Genomic DNA, 12,210 nt, shown 5'->3' with positions numbered 1-12,210 from the left:
ACATGTTTAAGTTGCACAATTTGGTCATTTCTGACTTCTGTATATACCCCAAAGACCACAATATTAGAGGAATTCTTTTTTTTTTTTTTTTCAATTAGAGTTGACATTAAATGTTATTTTATATTAGTTTCAGGTGTACAGCCTAGTGACCGTTCATTTATATATAATTTACAAAGTGATCCCCCCCGATTAGTTTAATACCCACCTGGCACTATACATAGTTATTGCAATGTTATCGACGATATTCCCTATGCTGTACTGTATATTCCTGTGACTATTTTGTAACCAATTTGTACTTCTTAATCCTTTCACCTTTAACCCCGTCCCCCCAATCTGGCAAACAGTTCTATTTCCATTTTGTTTGTCCATTTATTTTGTTCTTTAGAGTCCACATAAAAGTGAGATCATATGGCCATAAAAGTTTTTTTAAATGAAATCTTAGCTTTTGTGACAACATGGATGGAACCTAGAGGGTATTATGCTAAGTGAAATAAGTTATAGAGAAAGACAAATACCATATGATCTCACTTATATGTGGAATCTAAAGGATATTTTCTAATATTCATATGATTTAACAAGAATCCTCTGTTAAGTAACCTTGTGAGATTTATTTTAAACAGGTTGAAGATTTATTTAGCAACTTTACGAGGTATGTCTATACACATTATTACCATAGCTGCCAGTTATTTTATCCCTTTGGTGAGCCCATTGCTTTATATCCACAGTCATATTTAACACCCACAGCAGCCCTACAAGGTACACTATTGTCAACCCTAAATGCACACAGTAATGGCAGAGTCAGAATCCGAACCCATATTTCTCTGGCTTCAGAGCCCATTGCCTTTCTGTTCTTTTACAGTCTTCAAAGGAAGGGTAGGATCCTTGGGCTACTTCTCTCCACAGTTTGTTGCTGATACCAAAGAGAACAATTATACTGTTCCTGGAAATACTCCTGTGTGCCACTTTCAAAGATAGTCTGCTAGGCTCAGTCAAGTGAGTCATGGGTCTGATGTATCCTGGGAATTCTTCTATCATTCTTAAGTAGAACACAGTGAAAGATACCATCTATGGTATTATTCAGTTTCTTCTTATAGAGATAACCAATTCTCAGAATCCAAAGCTAAGAAATATTTTCTCTTAGATATGTATTCTTTTATCAGTTTACAAAAATGTGCAATTCGTGTTTCCCTTTTTGCCATGGCTGCCTGGATGCTCAGACCTAAGTTTTTATATCAATTGCAGTAAATCACTGGCTTAGGCTAAGTCTTCTGCTAGAATAATCGCTTTTGTTTCATCACCTTAATTAACTTTTGTCCCATACATTGTGACATTACCATTACCTCTTTTGGAAGTAGGCAGAGCATAATTGATAAAATAAGTGTAATAATGAGTTGAACCTACAATAAGAAAGAAAGTAAATACTTATTATATTGGTTATATATTACTTTTTCACCCACAGATTGATCTTCAGACATTCCTCACTCTCACAGATCAGGATCTGAAGGAGCTGGGAATTACTACTTTTGGTGCCAGGAGGAAAATGCTGCTTGCAATCTCAGGTGAATATAAATACTCATATTCATATTTTGAAATCTGAATAACTTCTGCCAGTGGGGCTGGTTCTACCCATTAATCACTTGCTTACTACCATGGCACCTTTGTGGCTGTGATTTCAGTGTTTTCCCACTAACAGTGTGACAAATGCTGAGACCATCCTTACTCCTTCATCAAGGCATTGCCTGGAAACTTCTGTGACAATGTCATTGCTTAAAACCGATCTCTTCAGAAAGAAATAACCAAAATTGCCCTTTGCATATCATGAGACTGGGGGAACAGTTGAATTCTCCTTTTTGTTGTTGTGTTAGGCAATAATTAATCATCGAATTAGTAATTATTCTAGATTGGCTGTCATGTTTCAAATGCATGTGTCCTTGCATACCAGCTGAGATCACTGCACCAGCGGAAAAAAGATGCTCCTTGGTATAGATAGAGCCTGGCAGTATTACTTGTCTTAATGTTCTTTTTAATTTTTTCCCAAAATTTTAATAGAATCTGTGAGTCACTGAAGGGTGTAGGATCCTGAGAGAAGTCACAGGAAAACAATGTTGTCTGTCTCCCAGACTTCCTTTGTGCATCAGTTGCATATTCTGTGCATTATCAAATGCTCTATACATATTTACACCCCATTTGAAAGGAATTGAGCCAGATGATGAATTTGGAGTTGGCAAATGAATAACTATGTACTTCAAAAAGATGTTTAGAGAAATATGAGGAAGAAATTTGAGGGGGCAAAAAAAATGGGGTTACTTTTTGAAGACTTCCTGATAAAGTTCATGAATGTCAATTGGATATGCGTACCAGTCTCTCAAAAAAAATAGTGACAAGGGCAGATGCCAAGTGTCAGGTGTGGTGAGAAAATGACTTTGCTTTTTCAGAACACTGAACTTGCAGGCTATGTCTTTATAAGGCCAGCAGTGGCATCCAACTCATGAAAGGCCCTTCCAAACAGCATTCAGTGATCAGATCAGCAATTAAAAAAAATTTAAAACCTCAGTTGCTTTCCATTTTGTTTTAGCAGCAGATTACATCCCCCAGCCACCTCCCCACAGGAAATCTTATCTATACTGTTCCTGGAAATACTCCTGTGTGCCACTTTCAAAGATAGTCTGCTAGGCTCAGTCAAGTGAGTCATGGGTCTGATGTATCCTGGGAATTCTTCTATCATTCTTAAGTAGAACACAGTGAAAGATACCATCTATGGTATTATTCAGTTTCTTCTTATAGAGATAACCAATTCTCAGAATCCAAAGCTAAGAAATATTTTCTCTTAGATATGTATTCTTTTATCAGTTTACAAAAATGTGCAATTCGTGTTTCCCTTTTTGCCATGGCTGCCTGGATGCTCAGACCTAAGTTTTTATATCAATTGCAGTAAATCACTGGCTTAGGCTAAGTCTTCTGCTAGAATAATCGCTTTTGTTTCATCACCTTAATTAACTTTTGTCCCATACATTGTGACATTACCATTACCTCTTTTGGAAGTAGGCAGAGCATAATTGATAAAATAAGTGTAATAATGAGTTGAACCTACAATAAGAAAGAAAGTAAATACTTATTATATTGGTTATATATTACTTTTTCACCCACAGATTGATCTTCAGACATTCCTCACTCTCACAGATCAGGATCTGAAGGAGCTGGGAATTACTACTTTTGGTGCCAGGAGGAAAATGCTGCTTGCAATCTCAGGTGAATATAAATACTCATATTCATATTTTGAAATCTGAATAACTTCTGCCAGTGGGGCTGGTTCTACCCATTAATCACTTGCTTACTACCATGGCACCTTTGTGGCTGTGATTTCAGTGTTTTCCCACTAACAGTGTGACAAATGCTGAGACCATCCTTACTCCTTCATCAAGGCATTGCCTGGAAACTTCTGTGACAATGTCATTGCTTAAAACCGATCTCTTCAGAAAGAAATAACCAAAATTGCCCTTTGCATATCATGAGACTGGGGGAACAGTTGAATTCTCCTTTTTGTTGTTGTGTTAGGCAATAATTAATCATCGAATTAGTAATTATTCTAGATTGGCTGTCATGTTTCAAATGCATGTGTCCTTGCATACCAGCTGAGATCACTGCACCAGCGGAAAAAAGATGCTCCTTGGTATAGATAGAGCCTGGCAGTATTACTTGTCTTAATGTTCTTTTTAATTTTTTCCCAAAATTTTAATAGAATCTGTGAGTCACTGAAGGGTGTAGGATCCTGAGAGAAGTCACAGGAAAACAATGTTGTCTGTCTCCCAGACTTCCTTTGTGCATCAGTTGCATATTCTGTGCATTATCAAATGCTCTATACATATTTACACCCCATTTGAAAGGAATTGAGCCAGATGATGAATTTGGAGTTGGCAAATGAATAACTATGTACTTCAAAAAGATGTTTAGAGAAATATGAGGAAGAAATTTGAGGGGGCAAAAAAAATGGGGTTACTTTTTGAAGACTTCCTGATAAAGTTCATGAATGTCAATTGGATATGCGTACCAGTCTCTCAAAAAAAATAGTGACAAGGGCAGATGCCAAGTGTCAGGTGTGGTGAGAAAATGACTTTGCTTTTTCAGAACACTGAACTTGCAGGCTATGTCTTTATAAGGCCAGCAGTGGCATCCAACTCATGAAAGGCCCTTCCAAACAGCATTCAGTGATCAGATCAGCAATTAAAAAAAATTTAAAACCTCAGTTGCTTTCCATTTTGTTTTAGCAGCAGATTACATCCCCCAGCCACCTCCCCACAGGAAATCTTATCTATAAACCTAATAGCTGAAGCAGATATAAGCAGAGCAGCTCTGAAATAGGGGTGGAAATCCAGCCATTGAGCAGTTTATTAGGCTTCTCTGTGGATACAGTTCTGTGCACATCAGTTGAGAATTTGTCTTCTCCCATGTGCCCAAGCTGCTGCTTAATGGAGCTCCACAGAGCAGACACTCGCTCTTCTTATAAGATCAGCTTGGTATAGTGCAGAGAACACTATTTAAATAAGGAGATCTGGGCTTTGCTTCTGCCAAGTCATGAGTCCTTGGGTGAGTTTCCAAACCTCTTTTGGTTTTGGTTTCTTAGCCATGAAGGTAGATTGCAATAGATGATCACGTGCGGTTATCTCCTGTTTCTAAGATCTGTGTCCATCCATGTGGTATATCATCAGGCATAATGAAAATAACCTACAGTTTTAATAGTATGTTAGTAGCAGGGTCCTATTCCTCCCTTTTTTTTTAATATATATATATATTCTTTAACAGGATAATTTTTCAACTTGTTTACCCTGAAGCTCAGCTTCAGAGGGCTATTTTTAGACCTGATATAACTATGTATTTTCATATTCTTTTATTTGAAAATGGAATTTATACGACTTGAAATTTGATTAACTCACATAATCACCACATCTGTACTGTTAAAATATGTTTGTGGTTCAGTGCATTTTTGCCAGAGAAGTGTATGTTCTAGAACTCCGCAATCCTTTACTAGAGATTCATGGAATGTCAGTGATAGTATAATGAAAATTAAGTTCTTTCTTTGTGCACCAACCCAATTCCAAACTCTGTTAGGCTTCCGGCAATAAGCAGATATCTCAAAATACTTTAACCAGTTTTGATGGATCATTAGGCTCTTTACTTGGAACACATTTGTGGTATATTCCAGGTGGGTTTTGGGAGTAGAGTGGGAAACAGCAGGGATTTTGAATCCCATTTTTAAAAAGTATTTTTTCCAGTCATCTTCAGTGTGTTCTATTCAGGTTATATACTACTTCTGTAGACTGCCTCTCTCCGTGGGGTTCACAGGTCCTTCTTGCTTTTAAAGGGAATTAGAGACTTTGAATAAGATGCCTTATGAATGCCGTGCACAGTGGGAAGTATTTGATTATTTTAAGGATGATTTTACCTTACTTTGTTGAGTGCATTTCTTTGAACCTGGTAAATTGTTTTTTTCTCTGCAAGTAATAAGTTTTTATTGAGAAATCCTTCATCCAAAAGCTTCTTTTTCCAATTCAATTCATCTGATAACAAATACATCCATTTGTAGTCTTAGAACATTCCATTTCTTGATAGGAACAGGAGAGCTGGCCAGCCTTGACTTATATTTGTCTTGTGGTTACATAGTTTGGTTAGGTACAAAGTTTGCTCAAAATTCCTTTTTAAAATTTCATAGATTTTCAACTTGTAATCAGAGTTCTTTCAGGATAAGGTTTTGCTGTTTTTAATCTTGGGCCAGAAGACATTTATTTTAGTATTGTAGGAGGAGATGAGATTTATCCCTAGTAGAGATAGATCAGAGAAAAATTGATTTTTTTAAATCCATATTTTTTGAACTTTTAAAAATTTCTCAATATTTTAAGGAGTAGTTAACTAAATGTACAGGGACTAAGTGAGAGGAAGTTTAGCATCCTGTTGACAGGCGTCCACCACGGCCTCAGGTAGATCTAACATTTCCCGACCTATTCTTTTAGTTTGTGACTCTGTTCAGATCCGCAACAAGATCCTGAGAGCTGCCAGGATTGTGTGAACCTTGGAATTTCAAAGAAAAAGGTTGGTATTTTCCCAAACTATCCCTTAGGTTTACTGAAAAAAGCAGGAGGAGGAGTTTGCTTTTTAATTTAAAAAACGAAAACTAAAATCTCTTCAGTATGTGATCCTTGATAATCTCTGTAGATTTATCTCTGTGCTTCACATTTTGAAATATATATCTTAGAAATTACATCTTTAGGGAATGGCCACATTCTTTCATGATCATTTTATTCTCTTAAAAATCTAGTTGGTTTGACTTTTCAGAGTAAAGTTTTCAACGCTATATAAAAAATTGTCTTCAATGGCCCAATTGTTATGTGTGATAGGGGAGAATAGTGTTTGACCTCATTCATTCTTTTCCTTCTCTATAGTATGGAATATCCTTCTGATTTGTGGGTTATTCCTCCATGAGAAAATGGAGGCCTAAGAAAATCTTTTAACTTGAAGGTGACAAAACTTCTCCAGGCTGTGTACTTAAGAGGATTCATTTATTCTTAACTCTTCTACAATTGCCTTTAAATATATTAAGTTCTGTTTTGATTTCTCTATTTGCTTGGGTTTTTTTTTTTTAAACAAGAAACATGTGTTCAACTTTTAATAGGAATGTCATGTCTGTTAGGTTTCTGCGGGAACTCGAAGCAATAGCTGCTATAAGCATGTCTGCACGTATCTTCCTTGCTTCTTTAAAGTTTTTAAGCTTAATTTTTCTATTAAAAAAATTCGGTATAGTAAACTATGAAGTAAAGCACTGCTATCTGGCATACATGAAACTACCAATTTCTCAAATTTGTGTTCCCGATGCCTTGAGTTATCTTCTCGCACAGTGGATGGATCACTGCAGCCCAGGGCATGGACCTTTGCATCAGGCAGGGTTACAACTTGTCACTTAACAGCTGTGTGGGTAACTTTGTCTATTCTTAAACCTCAGTTTTCTTATCTATAAGATGAAGAATAGTGGACTTAAATCACAATTGTTTTTCTTCTCCTCTAAGACCTAAATGCGGAGAGAGAGATGTCTCCACCTGTGCATTGCCCCGGGGCTTGGGGGTGGCAGACACTCACATTTTGGAAGGCAGTGGGATGAAACGTTTTGGGTATTCAGTCCATCTTCCAGAACTTAGGAGACAAGAGCACTTCTAGCCACGTGGCCCTCTTTGGCCACCTGTGACCCTGCAACCTGAGTCTGTGTTCTCAGTCTCAGCATTATTGTAGCAGGCCACAGCTTGCAGTGCAACTTCAGGATTCAAAAGGGAATTGATTATATATGTGTGTGGCTGAAAAAGTACTGAGTACTATGCACATATAGGTGCTGAATTACTGCCTCCCAAACCAACTATAGAATCCCTCTACTTGAAAGTGAATGTCTGAAGATATTTGCATTTCAGAGTCTGACTATTCTACTTGTAGGAGTTCACTAGCAAGAGTTACATCAGTTGATTTGTAGATATGTGTTTGGGGCGGGGGCTGGGAATAGAGGAGTAGAAGAGTCATAAACAGGTAGGCTGCTTCAATTAATTTTTTACTTTTCTGGTTAATAATTTTTAGTTGACAAAAGACAAACTAAACAGTGTTTTCTAAGTACTCTGGTTTCTTTAAAATTAAGCATCTTAGACTTTGCCTGGAAATTTAGATTCAAGTATTAGTTGTTTTCAATTGTATTTATTTCCTAAACTGTTGCTATTTTTACTAAACTGATTTTTTATTCAAAGAAACCTCCTGCTAATATGCTTCTTCATAGAGCTCTTTCTACTCAAGGAGCACAGTCATCATGACTTGTGGAGCCTTAGGGCTGTGGCTGAACACTTCTGTGTGCTCCTCTAATAGTCTTGTATTTAGGTGTGGGGTCTGCTTTTCATTTCCGACTTTCATAATTTAATGATTGCTGTGTTTGACATAGATGAGTTCAATAGCTGTAATGATTTTCTTGTGTCATTGGTAAATGTCTCTGAAATGACATTTGGGATAGGTCAAACTGTTTAATTTGTATGCCCAGGGTTTAGATGGTTGTGAGAATGACCTATCCCCCAGATAGTTTACAAACTGTAGTAAAACCTATTGGCTGTCCTTGGTTCTCTTGGCTACCAACAGGCTACCTTTATTTTTGGACTTCCTAGCATTTCAGAATGTTTAACCATCAATTAAAGGTTTTCCTTTTGCTACCAGACGTCCCCCTGCCAAAAAAGTGTGCCATGTCACCATTTTCTGAGCTCTGCTGCCATGTCCTGTAGACTATAGAACTTCTCCATTCAGCTTCTAACAATTCTCTCTCTCTCTCTCTCTAGAACTAAATAAAAACCGAAGAAAACTTTTTGAACCGCCAAACGCACGCACCTCTTTCCTGGAAGGCGGAGCCAGTGGGCGGCTGCCCCGTCAGTATCACTCGGACATTGCTAGTGTCAGTGGCCGCTGGTAGCAGTACTTTCCAGGTACATACCTGCCAACTCTGTCAGGTTGGACACAGGAGATCTGTGGATGGCCTTCACTGCACACCGTCCTAGGCACTCTGGGTGTCTGGTTATCAGGACCAAAGCATCTATTCACACCTGAATTTTGTGCCAAAAAGGAAGAAGAGAGATGTTCTTCATGTCATCATACAGAATACCACATATGGTTACTCTTTAAAAAAAATGGTAATTGAACAGAATTTGCAATATGAGGGTAGGGCTTTATTTCTCGTTTTTATTTACCTATATAACATATGCACTGATTTTTTTTTTTTACTTAAAATGAAGGATGAATTAACATCTGGGATGCCAGAAAACAGGTTATTGTTCACTTGTTTTGGTATTTGGGGTTTTAAAAAAAATAATCAAAGTGAAATTTCCTGGTACTGCTTTAAAATAATTATTGAGGTCTTTCAGCACTTTACACTTTCTAATTTCTTGTCCTGTGGAAATTCTCTTTCTCTCATTTTTATGTCACCTGGTTTATTGGTACAAATCAGATTTAGTCACATTTTTCTGACCGCGTTACATTTTTGTTTGAAACGGTACTGGATTATTAGTTTTTGTGCAGAATATTCTGTAACTTTGGGAAATGTAAGTGACGCCACTTGGTTCTGGACCAGTTCTCTTCATTTATGTCAGCATCCTAGAAACAATGAACATAGTTCACTGTAACAGGTGCAAAGAAAGATCAAATGGACTTTGCAATATTAACCCTTTGCAGTTATCATATTTAGCTGCTGCCTATATTGCTAAAATGATTTTAATGGTTGTCTGAAAGCAAAGGGCTATTTTTAGTATACTGCCACTAAAGGACACTTATTTATATCAAACTTTTATTTTTAGATATTATAAGCATACAGCACATAACTGATTAAATTGATATCTACTAGAGATTTATGGTAGAGAATGGACGGCATTCAATAACTGGAGCCCTAGATTGTCACTTTATTTAAAAAAGACAAATAATCATCTGACAAGACAGCACTGTTGCCATTAGGAGGAGAAATAGATTACTGTCCTTATCATGTACACATTAGCTGTGCTCCATATGGTAAAAGGATTTTCCTGAAACCATATTTGTCTGCTTGAAGTAGACTTATGTTTGTTGAAAACGGAAGGCTTTTAGTCTCCAGGGTGACAGTTTATAGACGGTTGAAGGAGGGGGAAAAATGACTATTTTTTTAAGTGGCTAGATTCATTTTTACAATCCTATACTGTGAAAGTCCAAGAAATCAGGCAACATTGTTTCCTAGGTCTTTTCAGACATTGTATTGTGGGTTATGAAGGGTTTTCAATTCATGAAGAAAATCACTAAGTGCCTCTCTTTCTTCAAAGCAATATTATTTCCAAGTGTATTAATTTGTTTGAAAACTTTCCCATAGGAAATGTTGTGAATTATCTGTACTGTAATGACTTATTTATGTTCATTATTCAAGATTTTCTACGTGGACATAAACCACTGTTGCATGCTCTCAGCAGAAGGCATTAGATAAGCATACATAACAATCGAGGATTTTTAAAAAATGCAGAATCAGAAATACTTGCCTGACACTTTTCTGTGGCTAAGTCATACTATTATTAGAGAAATTTTGCACACACAAAGATTTTCACTTTAAAAAATTGTATTGGTTACTTTGAAGGCATAGATAATGGACCTGACATAAATTATCAATTGTAACAGCTCTAAGGGGATGCCCATTTCTAAACTAAATCTGCTTAAGGATATAGAATTGTTCCCTTTGCAAGTACGATAGAATCATCCTGCGCACATCACATCATCACGTGGAGCTCTCCACCTTAGGTGGCTGTGTGAACACATGCTCCACCTTCAGCACAGGGTAAAAATTCCAGATTTGTTTCCTGTTCAACAGCTTAAGTCTCTAAATTTTATTTCTTTAATAAGACTTTCTCAAAAAAAAAATCATTTGGAGCTCTTTCCCCAACTCTCTACCATGCATTTGCAACAGGAGGAAGATGGAATGAATTTGCGGTATGAAGTTGGAGATTTTATGAACAGTGCTTTATGCCAAAGAGAAAACTGTTCCAATTAAACTAGATTAAATAGGGTGGCTAAAAATAAAAACACTGGAAATTATTTTTCTCACTTTCTCTTGATGCAATGAAGGGAATATGACACTACAGTACATGGTGTTGTCAGTGTTATATGATGCACAAAATATTTGGATTATTTGAATAAATGGTAGTTTTTGATCAGTCTGTGCCTTAATAGTGACCGATTATCTGTAAATATAGAATAGATACAGATTGTATTTTTGTGTGGATTTTTGTCCTTTTAGTGATTTTTTTTAAAAAAAAATGAGAGATGGAATTAAACATCGAAAATGGGAATTTTTTCTAATCAATTATTATATGAAAAATAAATTTATATAACCCCTTTGTATTGCCCTTGCTAAATGAAATGCCTTTTTAAAAAAATCTTTACACATAAATTCTATGCCTGTCTTTGTTTTTTAAGAAAACTTTTTTGGGGGGGAGGGTGGCTATTGAATATGTACTCTCTGTCCTGTTGTTCTGCATTGACAGTCCTCATTTCTACCAGAAGCTAAGGCACTTTATTTTAGCCAGTGAATCCAGGACTAGTAATCATTGTTTCCATGGCCACCCACAGGTACATACAAAAAGAATAATATTACGGAACAGGTTTTATTGTTCAAATGTATGACCACTTTGGCAGCCTCATCCACCTGCAGAGTTCCTTACTGAAGGGAAGCTGGGCTTCTAGACCCAGGGTCCCGTTTCAGAGACTGACCATTGTGCTATTACACTGAATGCTCACTGTGCCTAGCTCTGGATTCTATCTGAACTCATTCTCAAACAGAATAGATACTGTATCACTAATGCTGAGATTTCCCTAAATCTCAAAGAAAACCTAACTTTCCACCCATTTATGCACCCAGAAATCTCTCTACTAGAATTACCTGTGGCAGTGGTTCTTAAAAATTGTTTCTAGCACAAGTTTTTTCGGTAAGTAAAATCTTACCTGGGAACCCAATATTAAATTATCATCCATTCACTTATTCATTCATTATCTAAATAGTTAATAAGGGCTCAGTAAGTACTGGGACCTGTTCTAGGAACAGCAGCAAATGAAACATATACTATTGCCCTAAGTGTACATTCAAAATGGAGAAAGGTGCTGTTGAGAGAGATGGGAGGATGGATTATTCCCACCTTTTGCCACAACCTCCATGTGTTTATAGATTCCGAGGAAACTCAAGTGCAATCTAGAAACCCCAGTTTTGGACAAAACATGAAAGTACCCATCTCACAGCAACAGGTCTGTGCTTTCAAATGCAAAATCCTCATCTGCCAGCCCTCCTTTTTCTAGGTTTCACATGTTTAATCACAATCTCAAAAGGAATGTATGGCCAAAAGGGTTATGACCCACAGCTTTATTTAAAGTTATATTATAACTACATGACCCATCCCTTCTTAGATATGACTCCAAGTGACTCTTCAGTGTTTGTAAATCAGGTTTACCTTGAAAAAAACACGAGTTTCCTACCACTGAAGATATTCCAAGAGTGCAGTAATAGAGTGATGTAGGTTATTCCTACATCACTCTATTACTGCATTCCTATCTTCATTCCTCCTTACAAAAACAACTACCGTGGACAAAACACCACAGAGAATCATAGAACATGGGAGTGAGGCTGAAGTAAACCCCTGTATCACAGTG

At 36.8% G+C, this 12,210-nt stretch overlaps 1 protein-coding gene across 3 annotated transcripts in view; it reads left to right on the top strand.

Annotated features, from left to right (window-relative positions):
• Nucleotides 1-10,911, top strand: part of BICC1 (BicC family RNA binding protein 1) — a 240,234-nt gene extending 229,323 nt beyond the window's left edge. For 2 of the 3 annotated variants that reach the window (XM_025049392.1, XM_015592220.2), the window contains exons 20-22: nucleotides 1,460-1,559; nucleotides 6,006-6,084; nucleotides 8,346-10,911. In XM_025049392.1, coding sequence (XP_024905160.1) covers nucleotides 1,460-1,559; nucleotides 6,006-6,061 — 156 coding nt within the window. In that variant the 3' untranslated portion in view covers nucleotides 6,062-6,084; nucleotides 8,346-10,911. The remainder of the gene's footprint in view (nucleotides 1-1,459; nucleotides 1,560-6,005; nucleotides 6,085-8,345) is intronic. The other variant, XM_015592218.1, reaches the window with a different exon arrangement.
• The last annotated feature ends 1,299 nt before the right edge of the window (nucleotides 10,912-12,210 follow it).

Source organism: Pteropus alecto, unplaced genomic scaffold (genome assembly GCF_000325575.1).
Source record: "Pteropus alecto unplaced genomic scaffold, ASM32557v1 scaffold155, whole genome shotgun sequence".
Lineage (NCBI taxonomy): Eukaryota > Metazoa > Chordata > Mammalia > Chiroptera > Pteropodidae > Pteropus > Pteropus alecto.
Note: the sequence above shows the minus strand (reverse complement) of the source record. Positions and strands in the feature narration are given on the sequence as shown.